The sequence below is a fragment of the Oryctolagus cuniculus genome, chromosome 1 (assembly GCF_964237555.1).
Source record: "Oryctolagus cuniculus chromosome 1, mOryCun1.1, whole genome shotgun sequence".
NCBI classification, from domain to species: Eukaryota; Metazoa; Chordata; class Mammalia; order Lagomorpha; family Leporidae; genus Oryctolagus; species Oryctolagus cuniculus.
In genome coordinates, this window is record NC_091432.1 from 134,922,513 (window position 1) to 134,942,111 (window position 19,599).

Here is a 19,599-nt window from a genome sequence, read left to right on the forward strand (position 1 = left end):
AAAGTGAGGGTATGCAGTTGGGGGACAAGTGCTTAGAAGGTAATGACAGTTCTGCAACAGAAAGTAAATAAACTAACTTACTGCAAACTTTAAAAATCATATGTGGTAAATTCTATTTTAATGAAATAATCCATTCCTGGTTTAAGAAAAGTTTTGAAAATATTTTTTTCAATTCTGATGTGGTTATTCTGAAAATAAACAGCAGGCAAGCAGACATCCAAAACTGAAAATCATCTATTATTATTACCAATAAGGAGCATAAAAATAAGGTCAAGATTAATTACATCAAAGACTCTATCCTCTCTTTTATATCAAATGATTACAGTACAAATAAAATAAGTATACCCTGAAAAAAGATATCAATTGAAGAGATTAAATATTATTAGTAAAGACTGCAAGACATGATTAATTGTAAGAAATCTGAGATATAAAGAAAGTATGAAACTTCCTTCACTATTTCTGTCAACTGTGTCACCACAAAATAAAGGAAAATACAGCCAAGATTGAAACAAGCAAAGTGATGAATACAGAGGAAATACTGGGGAAAACATTTTTAAAGCAAAACTGAACAGTCAACTTTCTTGTTCTTGTAATTTCTACCATCTATTCCAAATGGCAAAGCAAAACTGTACAAACGATTTATATGCTATAAAAACGTAGGCGTTTTCTCTGGATCTATTTATATTCCGGATCAATAATATATGCATCGTGTGCGATGGAACGGGATTCCTTTCATATCTTCCCTGTGGTCACGAGCATAGTCCCATAAGCAATAATCCAGAAGAATGGAATTGATCTCTGCATTAGGCTTCTCACTCTTTCTGTCAATAAGCTCCAGGAGACAATCACGGATCAGCTCGACACACCAAAGTGAGCACCCTCGGATTTCCACCTCTTGCCTGTCCCCATATGAAAGCATTTCTCCTGCAAGGAGGAAAAACAGCAAGAAGCATTCATTGTGGGTAACAAAATGCACTCAGAACTTCACTGTAGTACAATACATAGTACTTAAATAGTACTCATTTTAAACTGTAGTCCAGGGTTGACACTGAGTGGGTCAAGTCACTGCTATGACACCGGCTTCCCATATAGACACCAGTTCATATCCCGGCTAGTCCACTTCCCATCCAGCTCCCTGTTTGGCCTGGGAAAGCGGTAGAAGATGGCCCAAGTCCTTGGGCCCCTGCACTCACGTGGCAGACCTGGATGAAGCTCCTGGCTTCAGCCTGGCCTTGCAGTGTTAGCCACTGCAGCCGTCTGGGGCATAAACCAGCAGATGGAAGATTCCTCTCTCTCTGTCTCTCCCTCTCCGTAACTCTTTCTAAATAAATAAATCATTTCAAACAAAAACTGTAAGCCTCAGATTTACTTTTGGTTACATCATTCTTCAACTTAGGCATTAAATTCCACAAGGACAGGGGCCATGTCTGGCTTGTTTTCTCAATATTCTCAGAACTTCACATAGCATCTTACACATACTAACTCACCAATAAATGTTTGCTAAATGAATATGTGGTAATCACAAACTTAAAAACAGGACAGCAGGCCGGCACTGGGGTGCAGGGGGTTAAGCCACTGCTGGCAACACTGACAGCCTATATTGGAGTGCCCGTGGAGTCCTGGCTGCTCTGCTTTCTATCCGGCTTCCTGCTGATGTGCCTGGGAAGGCGGTGAGGATGGTCCAGGTATTTGCATCCCCGATAGCCATATGGAAGACCAGAATGGAACTCCTGGCTCCCAGCTTTGGCCTAGCCCAGGCCTGGCCGTTGTTGCTTCCCTTCTCACTGGGATTTTTTTCTCACAGCAGCAGAGACAAGCGCTATAAAAATTCAAGACATAGACAAAACACGAAGACTCAGGGAAAGCTAAGTAGAAGCATTTGAGCTAAGCCTCCTTGGCTGTGTAGGATTTTAACTGAACAACAACAAGAAACTGGGCAAAATTATTCAATCATAAAACTTTCTTTTAAAATACAGAGGGTTGGGGCTGGCGCCGTGGCTCACTTGGTTCATCCTCTGCCTGCGGTGCCGGCATCCCATACAGGCGCCAAGTTCTAGTCCCAGTTGCTCCTCTTCCAGTCCAGCTCTCTGCTGTGGCCCAGGAGGGCAGCGGAGGATGGCCCAGGTGCTTGGGCCCCTGTACCACCATGGGAGACCAAGAAGAAGCACCTGGCTCCTTGCTTTGGATCGGCATTGGCGCAGCGCCGGCTGTAGCGGCCATTTGGGGGGTGAACCAACGGAAAGAAGACCTTCCTCTTTGTCTCTCTCTCACTGTCTACAACTCTACCTGTCAAATAAAAAAATTAACAATAAAATAAAGAGGGTTGGGCAAGTTAAGGTACCACTTGGGACACTCACAGTCCATAGCATCCCAAATTGGAGGGCCTGGTTTGAGTTCCAGCTGCTTAGCTCTTCTTCTTTTTTTTTTTAAGCAGTTTTATTTTATTTTATTTTATTTATTTTATTATTTTACTTTAAAGATTTATTTTATTTATTTGAAAGACAGAGTTACAGAGAAGAAGAAACAGAGAGAGAGGTCTTCCATCCGCTGGTTCACTCCCCAGACAGCCGCAACAGCCGGAGCTGCGCTGATCTGAAGCCAGGAGCCAGGAGCTTCTTCTGGGTCTCCAATGTGGGTGCAGGGACCCAACGACTTGGGCCATCTTCCACTGCTTTCCCAAGCCAGAGAAGAGAGCTGGATTGGAAGTGGAGCAGCCAGGACTAGAACCAGCACCCATACGGGATGTCAGCGCTTCAGACCAGGGCTTTAACCTGCTGCGCCACAGCGCTGGGCCCTGCTTAGCTCTTCTCATTGAGCTTCCTATGAATCTGCCTGTGAGGCACAGATGACAACCTGAGAACTTGGGTTCCTGTCACCCACGTGGGTGACCTGGATGCAGTTCCTGGCCCCCGGCTTCAGCCTGGCCCAGCCCTGGTTGTTGGGGCATTAGGGTCGTGACCCAGAGAATGGCGATCTTTCTCCCTTTCTCTGTCACTCTGCTTTTCTTTTTTTATTTGAGAGGTAGAGCTACAGATAGAGAGGGAGAGACAGGTCTTCCATCTGAGGGTTCACTCCCCAAATGGATGGCTGGAGCTGTCCATCTGAAGCCAGGAGCTTGTTCCAGGTCCTTCACGTGGATGCAGGGGCCCACTTCCGCTGCTTTCCCAGGCCACAGCAGGGAGCTGATTGGAAATGGAGCAGCCAGGTCTCGAACCAGTGCCCATATGGGATGCCAGCACTGCCAGCGGAGTCTTAACCTACTACGCCACAGCATGGGCCCTTCACTCTGCTTTTCAAATACATTTTAAAAAAGAAGAAGAAGAACAGAAAAGAAAAAGAGAAAAAGTAGCAGAAAATTCTGTACCCAAAAGAGAGAATTTAAGGTGCTCTTACACTTGATTAACGCTCTGACCACTTACATCTGAGGAAGTGTCAGAGTGGCACAGGTCCACCTAACACAAACTCAGGTTTCATTTTACTGGGCTCTGAAACTAAACATCCCAATAGCACAACTTTCCACATGATCCATATTCCACACTATAAGCAATAAACAGAACTCTTTTTTTTAAAGCAAGAGACCTTTTGTGGAAAAAAAACTAGACTCAACACAGCTCACCACATAACAAGAAATGTCTGAATGGAGGCTGCACACCTTTGCGAAGCTTCTTCAGGAGTTCATCGGAGTACTTCAGGGCTCCGAGGTGGACCAGGACCTGGGGTAACCTGTAGTCGGCGAACATGGTGACGCTGGAGATGTCCGTGAAGCAGCCGTCTCCTTTTCCCTCCAACACACTCCACGTGTCTGCCACGAGGATCTGGGCCCGTTTGTAAAAAGAAACTCTTTTCCCCTGGTGAACAGCGAGAATATCAGTGTTACCCGGGCTTCCCAAAGCTCTGTGCTATGTTGTAAGAAGGCACAAATCATTTTGTCAAGGGCAGACTAATCTCACTCTGTTGATAAGAATTTACAGACCTTTAGCAGAAAACAAAATGATCTAATAAACATTATCTGTCACTCCAATTTACTCAAGGCAAACAGAACACAATTCATGTTATCCTGGACTGGTTAGTATTCTTTTTCAATGGCATCACTTTAGATATGTATTTCTGTGTTACTGCAATCCAACTGCTTGTTATGTTTATGGTCTAGATGGTATTCTTTTGAAAATTTCTTTAAAAAATTTGGGGTTGCAACATAATTCACACTAATTGTCTAAAATACAGAAGACTATAAAGAAGAAAATAATACCTGAGTTCACATCTGAGGAGAATCACATTAATTTTTTTTACTTTCTTTTCAGATATGGTTAACTTACTCTAGACATAAAAACATAATTGATCAACAGTCAGAAATGATCAAGCCTACCATTTTTGGAAGTGTAACTAAAGTAACCAATTATATCTATACATTACAGAAACAAGTTTAATAAAGCATTATAAAATGCTGGATTATAATTTAAGAATTCTCTTTAAATCTACAAATGAAGATTAGTATAAACTATGGAAAAGCACAGTTTGATTATAATTTACTCCTGCTCCTAATATCAATGGTAATAATTTCAAATCACATTTTATAACTGTTGAGCTGCTAAATGGGAATAACAAATACTATTAGCTCCTCAAATACATTCTGACCATCTTTGAGAACATTTTAATTAGTAAATGATATAAGTAACTAAATAAAAAGTTAAATGAAAACTTGAGGGAAAGGCCCTATAAAAAGATCCTGTGAAATGATAAACTGCTGCCTGTCACACTGGCATTGCATATTAAAGCACCAGTTTGAGTCCTGGAGCCCTATCACCCATGTGGGAGACCTGGATGGAGTTCTGGACCCCTGGCTTCCACGTGGCCCAGTCTTGGCTGCTGCGGGCACTGGGGAGTAAACCAGTAGATGGAGGATCTCTCACTCTGTCAGTCTTACAGGTAGATCAAATAAATAAACAAACATTAAGAAAATAAAATTTGGAATTGTGCTTTCCAGGGCAAACATACATGCTTATTTTTCAACACAATGTGAAGTCTATGAATTAAATGGAGAGACTGGGGAACCATCAGCATTAAGAAACAATCCTGTATTATGCTAAGAGCCTAAATTCCCAAACCACTCAAATACAGCAACGCTGTGATTGTTCTCACATAAGCTAGGTTGTTATATGGTAACTTGGTTTCTAGTGAATCTAGTTTATAAAATGGCAAGATATAAAACTCACAAAATAAAACGATCAAAGATAATTGTGTATCAAAGATAATTATTATACCATAAAGTTTAGTATAATAGATAGCAGTCATTATCTGCTATTTTTAACAAGGTTCACAGGGCAAAATGGGATAAAATAGGGCTAAAACTTATATAACAAAATCAGCGCTAGTGGTCTAAGGAAACATAATTGTCACATGATGCCTGCTGTTTCCATGGTAGCAGACTAGATATCACACGATTAGATTATGTCACTTAAAATGAAAAAAGGAACAAAATATAAGACTCCAGTGAAGAATCTAAAAAATAATTCAAATAATGCGTAAAACATTTTCCTTTAAGCCAATTACCCTTAGTGATCAAATTATTTTAGTAATAAAATTCTGGACCTCTAAAATGTTAACTGGTGCTGGTGCCATGGCTCACTAGGCTAATCCTCCACCTGTGGTGCTGGCACCCGGGTTCTAGTCCCGGCTGGGGCGCTGGATTCTGTCCCAGTTGCTCCTCTTCCAGTCCAGCTCTCTGCTGTGGCCTGGGAAGGCAGTGGAGGATGGCCCAAGTGCTTGGGCCCTGCACCCCATGGGAGACCAGGAGAAGCACCTGGCTCCTGGCTTCGGATTGGCACAGCACCAGCCCAGAGGCCATTTGGGGGGGTGAACCAACGGAAGGAAGACCTTTCTCTCTGTCTCTCTCACTGTCTAACTCTGCCTGTCAAAAAAAAAAAAATGTTAACTGGTATCACTGAAAATACCAGTAAATGCTGAAATAACAATTCCTTATATTTTCCACAATCTATTTAACCTTACGAATATTTTCAAAAGATGTTTACCTTTATCAAATAATTGTTAAACAAAAACTCTATAACCATGAATTTTCTTGAGCAAAGTCTTCAATAAACTTACCATGAACAAACAGAAAAGTAAAGTACTACAGATGATTTAAGAGTAACATCAAATGTTATCTGTCAAAATATGAAAAGTGCCCACATATATCCAGTGCTTGGTGCAGGGGTTTAAGTTGTCCCTTGGGATGCCCACATCCCATTTAACAGTGCCAGACTGGAGTTCCAGACACTCTGCTTCCAATCCAGCTCCCTGCTAATGTGCCTGGGAAAGCAGCAGATGAGGGCCCAAGTACATGGGACTCCCCAGTGGGGTTCTGGTTCCTGGCTTCCGGGTGGCCCAGTCTCAGCTGTGGCCATTTGGGGAGTGAACCAGCAGGTGGAAGATCTATCTTATCTCCTTCTCTCTTTCTCTCACTGTCACCTTGCCTTTCAACTAAATAAATACATCTTAAAAAAAAAAAAAAAGCTGTTGTACTGTAAATGAAATAGAAAGAAAATGCTTGCAAAATCTATTTCACAATCTACAAAAAAAATTCATTCCTTACATCCACAAAAAGAAAAATCTAGGACAACTTGAAAGTAAACAAACTGGGGATGGCGCTGTGGCGCAGTGGTGGGTTAAAGCCACAGCATGCAGTGCTAGCATCCCATATGGGCACTGGTTCAAGTCTCAGTTCCTCTACTTCTGATTAGCTCCCTGTTAATGCACTTGGGAAAGCAGTAAAAAGATGTGTGGGGAGCAACTGGGACTAGACTGTTACTCGAATTAAGACTTATTCTATGCATCTGCTCTCCCACAATATGGCGCTGGGGAGGAGTAAGCTTCTACACAGCTGCCTCCAGTTCAACCAATAAACTGTAGGACCTGCTCCTGATTGGAGGAGAGCAGCGTACTCGGCATGTGGGTAGCAGAGTTGGGATTGGCGGAAGAGGACTATAAAGGAGGAGAGAGACAACATGCACCAGGAACATCTAAGGGGAACACCTGAGCAGCCCCCGAGAGAGCCGGCCGGCGGTGTGCCGCTCCCCCGCGGAAGTGGGGAAAGTGGCCAGGGGGAACCGCCCTTCCACGGAGGTGGAAGGGTCGGTAGCCAACCCGGGAAGAACCAGCAGCAAACCCGGGAAGGGCCGAGCAGACAAAAGAACAGTGCAGGGTCCTGTGTCGTTCCTCCACGAAGAGGGGGAGCGACAAAGATGGTTCAAGTGCTTGGGCCCCTGCACTTCTAGGAGACACAGAAGAGGCCGGCGCCGTGGCTCACTAGGCTAATCCTCCGCCTAGCGGTGCCGGCACACCGGGTTCTAGTCCCGGTCGGGGCGCCGGATTCTGTCCCGGTCGCCCCTCTTCCAAGCCAGCCCTCTGCTGTGGCCAGGGAGTGCAGTGGAGGATGGCCCAAGTGCTTGGGCCCTGCACCCCATGGGAGACCAGGAAAAGCACCTGGCTCCTGGCTCCTGCCATCGGATCAGCGCGGTGCGCCGGCTGCAGCGGCGGCCATTGGAGGGTGAACCAACGGTAAAGGAAGACCTTTCTCTCTGTCTCTCTCTCTCACTGTCCACTCTGCCTGTCAAAAAAAATAAAAATAAATAAATAAATAAATAAATAAATAAATAAAAAAATAGGAGACACAGAAGAAGCTCCTGGCTTCTGGCTTTGGATGAGCGCAGCTCTGGCCATTGCAGCCATTTGGGGAGTGAACCAGCGATGGAAGGCCTCTCTCTCTCTCTCTGCCTTTCTCTGTAACTCTGTCTTTCAAATAAATAAGATAAATCTTAAAAAAAAAAAAAAAAAAGTAAACAAACTACATGGTGTCCTGAAAGTCATATTAAATTTTCTTTAAATATGTACTTATGGAGCTGGTGTGGTACAGTAGTGTAAGCTGCTGCCTGTGATGCCGGCATCCTATATGGACACTGGTTCAAGTCCCAGCTGCTCCACTTCCAATCCAGCTCCCTGCTAATGTGCCTGGGAAAGCAGCAGAGGATGACACAAGTGCTTGGGTGCTTGCACCCATGTGGGAGACTCAGAAGAAGTTCCTAGTTCCTGGCTTCTGCCTGGCCCCATCTTGGCTGTTGCAGACATTTGGGGAGTGAACTAGTGGATCGAAGAGTTCTCTTTGTCTTTTCCTCCATGTCTGTAAGTCTGCTTTTCAAATAAAAAAATAAATCTTAAGAAAATTTTATTTATGGTACTGTGTGCTGCAGTGGGTTAAGCCACTGTCTACAATGCTAGCATCCCATATCAAGAGGTCTGGTTTTGTGCCAATGCCATCTCACTATTCCAAGTGATCAATTTCAGTTCACAATTGATCATAATGAAAGGACTAAGAGTCAAAGGGAGCACATAAACAAGTCTAGTATCTGCTAACACCAACCGATAGAATAAATAAAGGGGAGAGTGATCCAACATGGGAAGTGAGATACTCAGCAGACTCATAGAATGGCGGATGTCCTAAATAGCACTCTGGCCTCAGAATCAGCCCTGAAGGCACTCGGATCTGGCTGAAAAGCCCATGAGAGTATTTCAGGCATGGAAAGCCAAGACACTCTGGCAAAAAGATCTCTGTGAGCGAGATCCCAGTGGAAAGAACAGGTCTTCAAAGAGGGAGGTGCCTTTCTCTGAAGGGAGGAGAGAACCTCCACTTTGACTATGACCGTGTCTAAACAAGATAAGAGTCGGAGAACTCAAGGGGCTTCCATAGCCTTGGAAACTCATAACTGGTGCATAGGGAGATTACTGATGCCATAAACAGGAGTGTCAATTTGTAAAGTCAACAACAGGAGTCACTGTGCACTTACTCCTCATGTAGGATCTCTGTCCTTAACGTGCTGTACACTGAGGCTTAATGCTATAACGAGTACTCAAACAGTATATTTCACTTTGTGTTTCTATGGGGGTGCAAACGATTGAAATCTTTACTTAATGTACACTAAACTGATCTTCTGTAAAAAAAAAAAAAAAAAAGAAAAAAAAAGAAATTATCAATTCCCAACTTGACTCTCACTGGGATTAAACATGACAATAGGTCTGATCTGATTTCATCATCATTTAAAAAAAATCATCTATTATTTTTCACTTTATGTTTCTGTGTGGGAGCAAACTGTTGAAATACTTACTTAAGGTATACTAAGCTGATCTTCTGTATATTAAGATAATCGAAAATGAATCTTGATGTGAATGGAAGGGGAGAGGGAGTGGGAAAGGGGAGGGTTGTGGGTGGGAGGGACGGTATGGGGGGGGAAGCCATTGTAACACATGAGTCGTACTTTGGAAATTTATATTCATTAAATAAAAGATAAAAAAAAAAAAAAAAAAAAAAAAGGTCTGGTTCAAGTCCTAGCTAATCTACTTTGATCCAGCTCCCTGCTAATGCACCTGGGAAAGCAGCAGAAGATGCCCCAAGAACTTGGGCCCCTGCCATCCACATGGGGAGACCCAGATGGAGTTACTGGATCCTGTCTTTGGTCTGGCCCAGATGAATGGAAGATCACAGAAGATCTGGATCTCTCCCTTTTCTCTCTCTTCCCTTTTTTTTTTTTTTTTTTTTTTTTAATTTGACAGAGTTGTAGACAGTGAGAGAGAGACAGAGAGAAAGGACTTCCTTCTGCTGGTCCACTCCCCAAATAGCAGCTATGGCCGGCACTGCACCAATCCAAAGCCAGGAGCCAAGTGTTTCTTCCTGGTCTCCCATGGGGGTGCAGGGGCCCAAGCACCTGGGCCATCCTCTCTGCCACAGCAGAGAGCTGGACTGGAAGAGGAGCAACCGGGACTAGAACCCGGCACCCATATGGGACGCCAGCGCTGCAGGCGGAGGATTAACCAAGTGAGCCACGGCGCTGGCCCACTCTCTCTCTTCCTATCTGTCCTCCTCTTTCACTATTTAAATTAAATAAATAAAACACACACAAGAGAACTAATGGCTTTGAGACATTGTTACTATTTCTTTTTTCTTTTAAAAGATTTATTTTATTTATTTGAAAGGCAGAGACAGAGAGAGAAACAGAGACAGAGAGAGACAGAGACAGAGAGAGACAGGTCTTCCATCCACTGGTTCACTCCCCAGAAGGCCACAACGGCCCGGAACTGCGCCGATCCAAAGCCAGGAGCAAGGAGCCTCCTCCAGGTCGCCCACGTGGGTGCAGGGGCCCAAGGACTTGGACGGTCTTCTTCTGCTTTCCCAGGCCATAGCAGAGAGCTGATCAGAAATGGGGCAGCAGGGACTAGAACTGGCACCCATATGAGATGCTGGCGCTTCAGGCGGCAGCTTTACCCGCTACGCCACAGCGCCGGCCCCAACTATTTCTTATCCACAGGAAAGGAACTTCAAAATTCAAGTTTTGATTCTCAAAGTGAATTCTGGAAGTAAAAGAATTAACTCTGGGAGGATTAGGACTTCAAACATCCCCAACGAACGCAACTCACCTCAAACTGAGTCACATCTCTGTAAGAAGGAAAATTCTCAACAACCAGGCTCACTAACTTCTGGGCACTGTTCTCACTTTTGCGGACGCAATTAAGGAAGGAGCCTCCGAACTTCTCCAGCAGAATTGTCCCGGTTTCGTTCAGAATCCGATGCCTCTCTTCCATCATAGGCATGGAGACCTCGGTGTCGGAGCGGAATATGTGCCGAACCTCGTCCAGGGTCACCGTGGCATAGTACGAGGCACTAGTTATCGGAATCCCTTTAAGGGGAAAAGAAAATCCAGGAGAAGAATGTCATACATCATGTGCATTCGACTCCTGCTGTTACAACACATGATTAATGAGGCTGGCGCTGTGGTGCAGCAGGTTAACGCCCTGGCCCAAGGCGCGGGCATCCCACGTGGGCGCAGGTTCGAGTCCCAGCTGCTCGTCTTCCGATCCAGCTCTCTGCTATGGCCTGGGAAAGCAGTGGAAGAGGGCCCAGGGGCTTGGGCCCCTGCCCCTGTTGGGGAGGCCCAGAAGAAGCTCCTGGCTCCTGACTTCGGATCGGCCCAGGAGGGGCCCCGAGCACTGGGGCTTGCCTTGCTTGGGGCATCGGCAAGGAGCCGGGTCGGGCCGGGGCAGCCGGGACTCGAACCCGCGGCGCCACGCCACGCCAGCCCCACCGTCCACACAGGGTCCTGCACACAGCATGCCCTTCCTGTGCTTCGAGTATCCTTGGGAAGGGGCTCTCAGAGCCGTGCTGAGGCCGGGTCAGTCTCGGGGCGCCTAGCACCAACCTTGGTCGAGCGCTCTGTGGACCGCGGCGCACAGGGCCCAGTACCCACTGTACGCCCGGCCCCGGTACTTCACCAGACACTTGTGCTCGTCTGACTCGGACCAGAAGGAGAAGTTGAGCGTGTCTGTGAGGAACACCCAGCTGACCGCCGCCTCGTCGGCCGCCTGCGGGTTCAGCTCGTGCAGGGCCTTCCAGCCCTCCAGGCGCAGCCCGGGCCCCGAGGCCTCGGCCAGCAGCAGCTCCGCCACCCTGCGCACGCCTCCGCCGTCAATGAACACGTCCCGACTGCGCTCCGCGATGAACTGGGCGGACTCCCGGGGAGGCAGGGGCGCGTCCATTCCGCTCCTGTCCTCTGGGACTTGCGGGGTGGGGGGATGACAGTTTGAACTTTGGGGCTGCTCAAACTCGAGATTCAGGGCCCGGGCCTCCCAGAGAACGGCAATCAGAGCGGCCCCCAGCCCCGCAGCGATGCCCGCGCCCGCGGGAACCCGAGGAGACCGCGGGAACAGCTTCGGGCCGGCGCCGCAGGCACTTCCGGGAGGGCGGCCACGCCCACTCTCGCCCGAGCGCGATCAGGCCCCACTTCCGGTTGTGGAGGCCCGCGACCCGCCTGGAAGGGTCGGGCGCCGGTAGGCCGGGAGTTGCTGCTTCCCCACCTTGTGCCCCCCGCCAGCCCCCGTATGGGAAGCGGGGATGTGGGGACTGCGGTTGCCGGTCGTGGTCCCGGTCGCGATGGCCTCACAGCTCGGATCCCGGAAGGCGCGGTGTGCGCGACGCCCCGCATCCGGGTTCCTGGGGCCCGGCGCGCTTTACGGCCCTCGGCTGGGTGCCTGGCCCGAGCCGCCCCGAGCCCCTGGGCAGGTCGCCGCCTCGTCGTGCAGAATTCCTTCCGGAAGTCTGTAGTTTAGTTGGGAGGTTTGGAGAAGTGGTTGAGGAGACAGTGCGTTGAGTCGGTGCTGATCTGTGTGTGGCCTTGGGCGTGGTCTCGAATCGCACCTAGCCCGGGGTATGACAGGAGCGCATACTGGACCCTGCGGTTTGCGAGTGAAAGGGAGAGTTCGGTGACTTGGGCTGAGAGCTAAGCCTTTGTTGATGGCGCAGCTCTGGCCGCTGCGGCCGTCTGGGGAGTGAACCAGCGGATGAAGACACCCCCCCCCCCTTCTGCCTTTCAAATAAATAAACCTTAAAAAAAATCACTTGAGGCCGGTGCCGCGGCTCACTAGGCTAATCCTCTGCCTGCAGCGCCGGCACACCAGTTTCCTAGTCCCGGTCGGGGCGCCGGATTCTGTCCCGGTTGCCCCTCTTCCAGGCCAGCTCTCTGCTGTGGCCTGGGAAAGCACTGAAGAAGCTCCTGGTTTCTGGCTTTGGGTCAGCTCAGCTAAAGCCGTTGCAGCCATTTGGGGAGTGAACCAGCAGATGGAAGACCTTTCTCTCTCTGTCGCTCTCACCATCTGTAACTCTACCTGTCAAATAAATAAATAAGATAAGATCTTTAAAAAAAAAAAAAACCACATTGAAATAAACCATAAACTGTGTGTGTATGGGTTTGTCTTCTGTTTTCCAGGTATGTCTACAAAATGCTGAGAATACAAAAAGTGAGTTATTTATTTACGCAACATCTCCCTCCTTCCTTCCCAACCGATGTTATTCAGGAATCTCTCTCTCCTAAGCACAATCAGTGTAGACCAGCATCCTCAGCCCCAGAGGTGGTATGGACCCGTACTATCACTGTCGGCCAACAACTAGATTAGACTGGAGGTATGCACGTCCCCTGGTTCAACTCAGTAAACTGCAAGGCTAAAAAGTTTTAAGTTGCTTCCGGAAAAGCGTGCTCATTCTTCCAGAGTGACTCACACCACCTGTGGATCCAGCTGAGCTTGGATGTCAGACCTGGAACTGCTGTAATCCTTTTGGGGGCAACCTGAGTGAGTAGGAAGTCAGTTCATAGGGCCAAAAAAATAGCCTGCAAGAACAAAATAACAGCAGAGAAGTGGAATAACGGGATTGCATCATTGCACCAACTCTTAGCTTTCCTAATAAACTTCCTTGTGGTTTCAAGTAGTTTTGTGATGGTTTCTCTCTTCCTGGGACAGCATCTACAGGGAGCAAAGACACATAGCATTTGACGTCTGGTAGGGCAGGTAAGTATCTAGAGAGGACTGTGCTTCAGGCCACAGCAACAACAACAAAATCAAACTTTAGTAACTCAGCAAAAAGGGGATGACTTTTCTCAGAATAAGCCCAGAGTTGGTGCAGCTCTTTGAGAACGTCGGCAGGATCTAGGCTTCTTGCTTTCTGCCTCAGCATCCCTAGCCTGTAGCTTTTGTCTTCATGGTTGCAGAACAGTTCTGCATTTACAAGCATGCGTCTGCAGAAAGGGGAAAACCGAAGCGCCTAAAGGCCAAAGCAACATGTCACTTGGGTATTTCTCTGAAAACCTTTGCCAGAAACTCTACCCCTACGCATAGAATTTGGAAGAGGTCATGATGACCTCTAACCCCTAAGCTGACATTTTATTTATTTGAAAGATTTATTCATTTTATTTGGCAGTTACACAGAGAGAGAAGGAAAGGTGTGTGTTGGGGGGAGGGTCTTCCATCCACTGGTTCACTCCCCAGTTGGCTGCAATGGCCGGAGCTGGGCCAATCTGAAGCCAGGAGCCAGGAGCTTCTTCCAGGTCTCCCTTGCAGGTGCAAGAGCCCAAGGACTTAGGCCATCCTCCACTGCTTTCCCAGACCATATCAGAGAGCTGGATTGTAAGTGGAGCAGCTGAGACTCAAACTGGAGTCCAAATAGGATGCCAGCACTGCAGGCAGCAGCTTAATGCACTATGCCACAGTACTGGCCACTAAGCTGACAATTTTAAAGGTTAACAAAACAGGGATACAAGATCAATCGTGTGTACCGTTTTCCCCACTTCCAAGCAGTGTACAAGTTAGATTATTCCAGTCAGTCATCAAGAGCGCCATCATTCTGAAGTAAAATGTCAAGATTTATTTATTTGAATGGCAGTTACACAGAGAGAGGGAGAGACAGAGATCATCTGGTCCCTCCCTAAATGGCTGCAACTGCTGGTGTTAGACCAGCTCAAAGCCAGGAGCCAGGAGCTTCATCTGGGCCTCCCATGTGGGTGCAGGGGCCCAAGCACTCTGGCCCATCTTTCACTGCTTTCCCAGGAACATTAGCAGTGAGCTGGATGAGAAGTAGACAGCTGGGCCTCAAACAGGTCCTCATATGGGATGCCAGCATCACAGCTCTACCTGCTATGCCACCACTCCAGCCTTTATTTATTTCAGAGTGGTGGGATCGGGGGGGAGAGAGAGAATCATTCCCCAAATGAGCAGCCAGGCAGGGCTGGGCCAAGAAGTCAGAAGCCCAGAACTCCATCCAGCTCTTCCATGTAGGGTGGCAGGTGCCCCTGGGTCCCTACTCACTGCATTCCCAGAAGTATTAGATGAGACTTGAACCAGCACTATGGTAAGGAATGTTGGCATCACAAGTTCAATTCTCATATGACCTCAACAACAGGGCTGGGCCAAGTTGAAGCCAAGAGCCAGGAACTGCAGATAGAGTGTGTCTATCTGCTGATTCATTCCCCAGGTGTGGCAGGAACTCAAGTACTTGAGCCATCATCTGCTGCTTCCCAGGCACATTAGCAGGGAGCTGGAGCAGAAGTGGAGCAGCCAGGATTCAAAGTGACACTATGATATGGGTCAAGGCAGCTTAACCCACTGGTTGTCAATGCCTGCCTCTTGCTCTTGTTTTTTATATGTTCCAGACACTGACAGACAAGGAGAGCTCCCATCAGTTGGTTCACTCTCCAAATACCCCTAATGGACAGTGTTGGGCTGGGCCAAAGCCTGGAGCTGGGAACTCAGCCTAGGTCATTCACGTGGATGGTAAGGACTCAACTACTTGAACCATCACAAGCTGCCTTCAAGGGTGTGCATCACCAGGAGGCTGGAATTGGAAGTGGAGCCAGGACTTGAACCCAGGCACTATAATATGGGATGCCAGCACCACAGTGACATTTTAACTGTTGTACCACACGCAGTCAGTCGGAGTTTTCCCCACAGGGAACTGACTCCCTGTAATCCCAGGCTGCGTTATCCGGTTCCTTGGGAGGTTGCTCAGGAAGTCAGATTTCTTACATGTGAGGTGTGTGTGTGTTTTTAAAAGTTTACTTTTATTTATTTGAAAGGCGGAGTGTCAGAGATGGGGAGATATCCTTTATTCCTGACTTACTCCCCAAATATCTGCAACAACTGGGGCTGGGCCAGACCAGAGCTAGAAGCCAGGAACTCCATCCAGGTCTCTAATGTGGATAGCAGATACTAGTCCTTGAGCCATCACCTGCTGCCTCCCAGGGTGTGTATTAGCAGGAAGGAGCAGCAGAGGCAGAACTTGAACCAGGCACTCTGATACAGGATGTGCATGTCCCTAGCAGCAGCTTAACCTCCAGTGCCAAAGCACTCACCCCAGGTGTGGGATTTCAGCGAAGTTTGAATGTGGAGGGAACCATCAGAAATTTAGAATTGTGTTCCTCATTACCCCGATGTTCAGTGGCAGCCTTGAGATGGAGCCTGGAAAGTCAGGAAATGACCGTGCATTCCCAGACATGGCATAACCATGAAGACCTGAGTGGTACTGGCTGTCGTCCATACTTCATTGCTGACCGACTTGAAATTAGCAACGCTAGGGGGCCAGCACTGTACGCAGTAGGTTAATCCTCTGCCTGCGGCGCTGGCATCCCATATGGTTCTAGTCCCGGCTGCTCCTCTTCCAGTCCAGCTCTCTGCTATGGCCTGGGAAACCAGGGGAAGATGGCTCAAGTCCTTGGGCCCCTGCACCTGCAAGGGAGACCTGGAAGAGGCTCCTGACTCCTGGCTTCGGTTTGGCTCAGCTCCTGCTGTTGCGGCCATTTGGGGGGTGAACCAGTGGATGGAAGATCTCCCTCTCTGTCTCTCCTTCTCTCTCTGTGTAACTCTTTCAAATATATATATATATATGGAAATTGATAGCATGTTACTAACAAAATGTGTTATAATTCATTACCTTGGCCGGCGCCACAGCTCACTAGGCTAATCCTCCGCCTTGCGGCACCAGCACACTGGGTTCTAGTTCCGGTTGGGGCGCCGGATTCTGTCCCGGTTGCCCCTCTTCCAGGCCAGCTCTCTGCTGTGGCCAGGGAGTGCAGTGGAGGATGGCCCAAGTGCTTGGGCCCTGCACCCCATGGGAGACCAGGAGAAGCACCTGGCTCCTGCCATCAGATCAGTGCGGTGCGCCGGCTGCAGCGCACCGGCTGCGGTGGCCATTGGAGGGTGAACCAACGGTAAAGGAAGACCTTTCTCTCTGTCTCTCTCTCTCACTGTCCACTCTGCCTGTCAAAAAAATAAATAAATAAAAATAAAAAAAAATTAAAAAAATTCATTACGTTGGCTGTTCAGCATCCAAAACAATTTTCTTCCTACATATATTCTTTCACAAATAGGTGGCATTGTGGTGCAGCAGGTAAAACCGCTGCTTGTGATGTTGGTATTTGATATGAAAGGGTTGGTTTGAGTCCTGGCTGCTCCACTTCAATCCAGTTCCTGAAAAATGCTCCTGGGAAAGTAGCGGATGATGGTCCAAGTACTTGAGCCTCTGCCAACTATGTGGGAGACTCTAATGGCATTCCAGGCTCCTGGCTTTGACCTGGTCCAGACCTGGCTGTTGCAGCTTTTTGGGGAGTGAACCAGAGGATGGAAGATCCTTGTCTCTCCTTCTCTCTCTGTTGCTCGGCCTTTCAGAGTAACTGATTAATTAATTAGAAAAAACGAATCCTCCTGCTTTCTAGGGCTTGGTCCAAGACAGCTCAACTGTCAAGTGCAGCCAGAGAAGAGAGAGAGAGAGAGAGAGAGAGAGAGAGAGAGAGAGAGACTGACTCATCTTCTGGTTCATCACCCAATGGCCACAACAGTCAGGGATGGGCTAAGCCAAAGCTGGGATCCAGAACTCCATCCCCTGTGGATGGCAGGTCCCAGATACTTGGGACATCAACTGCTGCCTTCCCAGGCACCTTAGTAGGAAGCTAGAGTGAAGTGGAGCATCTGGGACCATCTGTTTCATGGGGTGTGGCCATTCCCAGTTGCATGAAGCCAGCCCATATCTTTGTTTTAGATGGTCTCATTTAAGGGAAATAATTATTCAGTTAATTTACCGGGCAACCTCGTTATATTATTAGTGCTGTTTTTCTCTTTAAAGATTTTTTTTTTTTTTTTTTTTTGCCTCTGTCTTTTCAAATGTCTTGTGGATGCAAAGGAAAGTTAAGTGTTCTGATTACAGGAGGAAAGGGTCTGTCAGCACTCTCTGACCTCCTGCTGAGGGGCAGGCTGGCTGGGGTCTGAGTTTTGGCCCCTGCTCTTCCCCTCACAACCACTGGGTGTCCAAAGTTAGTAAAACTGGTGATGCGGTTTCTTAGTCCTTAGCACAGCAGGTCTTCCTTGACTTAACAATCCACCTTGGCTTTCATTGCAACTGAAAATCTTTGCAGTTACGTTGTTTCTCCATTCAGGTCCTGGGCTAGGTTCTCTACGGCTTCTGCTATGCAGTAACCAACTCTCCACCATAGCCTCACGGCATGTCATCTCAGTTCTAAAACTTGATAAGAGGGGCCAGCGCTTTGGCATAGTGGGTAAAGCCACTGCTTGCAGTGCTGGCATCCCATATGAAAGCTGGTTCGAGTCTTGGCTGCTCCTCTTCCGATCCAGGTCTCTGCTGTGGCCTGGGAAAGCAATGCAAGATGGCCCAAGTCCTTGTGCCCCTGCACCCACGTGAGAGACCCAGAAGCAGCTCCAGGCTCCTGGCTTCAGATCAGCTCAGCTCCAGCCGCTGCGGCCATTTGGGGGAGTGAACCAGCATTGGGGAGTGAACCAGCAGAGGGAAGACCTCTGTCTCCACCTCTCTGTCTTTCAAATAAATAAATCTTTAAAAAGAAAAAAAAAAAAAAAGAGGATTAAAAGGGGCAGGGTGGGGGGAAGGAAGTTGCAATGGTCAAAAGGGAAAATTTCTCAAAGGATTTTAAAAAGTGTGAGATTTTGGTGACTATACCTTTTAATTCCCTCATAATTGCAGGTCTAGGTGTTAGGAGGTGGAAATAAGTTTGGAGAAACAAAGTAATAGAGGAAGAACTGTTTACAGGAGGACCAACAGTTAGTTCTTAGCAGTTCTGGACAAAGAACGAGGTGGAGTGTTTCTATCTGCTGGTTCATTCCCCAAATGGTCACAATAGCCAGGGCTGGGCCCAGCAGAAGCCAGGAGCCAGGAACTCCGCTTTGGCCATCATCCACTGCCTTCCCAGGCATGTGAGCAGGAAAGTGGATTGGGCTAGAGGATGGGGAGTGCTTAACCTGCACCACAATGTCCACTCCGGGGCAGACACATGTTGGTTTCTTTCTTAAACTTACCACATTGCATGTGGCTCCTTGTGGTAGAAACCATCCCAACAAAACACTTGTATCTTACACATTTTCTTTAAAAAAAATTTACTCATTTCAGAGTAGCTAGATCTCCCGTTCATTGGTTCACTCCCTGAAATGGCCTCAACAGCTGTGGCTGGCCCAGGCAGAAGCCAGGAGCTCCATCTGAGTCTCCCATAAGCTTGGCAGGGGTGCAAGCACTTGGACCATCTTCCACTGCTTTGCCAGAAGCTGTATAGTAGGGTGCTGGATTGGAAATGGAGAAGCTGGGATTCTGTTCATATGGGACGGCGGCATCACAAGCTGCATCTTAAGTGCTATGCCTCACAGCTGGCCCCAGCATCTTCTATTTTCTAATGCGTATTTACACATACAATCAAACATGTCTATGACTGCCTGGGCTGCTTCTCCAGGCATTCACCTCTAGCTGATTGGAAGTGCCTAGCCCTGGTTGAGCAATGTCCATCTGTGTTCTCAACTTCTGCCAGAAAGAAATTTGGGTCCCAAATATTTGGGAAGATGCTGTGATTTCCCTAGTTGAACTCTAGGATGAACCTGGTTCAAGAACATGCTTACGGATGTGCACGCATACGCATGTACACACCCACAGCACGCTCGGTTTCTGCTTCCTTAGTTACCATGTACTGTGTAGTTCCTTCCCCTGTCACTTTACTAATACTGCACATTTCCACATGCCTCATTAGCACAAACTACACAAGCATACTCAAAAAGTTCACATTGGTGGTGGTGGGGGTGGCCTAATAGTTACTGGCATTTCCAGAGTGAAGTAGCAGATGGGAGATCTCTAAAAAGTTCAAACTTGAAAAGGCTTATTTTGGTGCAAAAATTTTAAATTCATGTATTTGACAAGCTATTGAAAAGCCATGCAAACATGTGGTCCTC

At 47.6% G+C, this 19,599-nt stretch overlaps 1 protein-coding gene across 4 annotated transcripts; it reads right to left on the reverse strand.

Annotated features, from left to right (window-relative positions):
- Nucleotides 1-216: 216 nt before the first annotated feature.
- QNG1 (Q-nucleotide N-glycosylase 1) lies at nt 217-12,034 on the reverse strand. Of its 4 annotated transcripts, none has more exons than XM_017350804.3 (4): nt 11,896-12,034; nt 10,462-10,721; nt 3,653-3,848; nt 217-924 (listed from the first exon to the last, which is right to left on the reverse strand). In XM_017350804.3, the coding sequence occupies exons 2-4, from the start codon at nt 10,633-10,635 to the stop codon at nt 692-694; spliced, it is 603 nt and encodes a 200-aa protein (XP_017206293.1). In that variant the 5' UTR covers nt 10,636-10,721; nt 11,896-12,034; the 3' UTR covers nt 217-691. The 4 variants fall into 4 exon arrangements, with proteins under 4 accessions (XP_017206293.1, XP_002721316.1, XP_017206294.1 ...); XM_002721270.5 differs by having other exon boundaries at nt 11,241-11,952; XM_017350805.3 differs by lacking the exon at nt 11,896-12,034 and adding an exon at nt 11,314-11,793.
- Between the last annotated feature and the right edge of the window lie 7,565 nt (nt 12,035-19,599).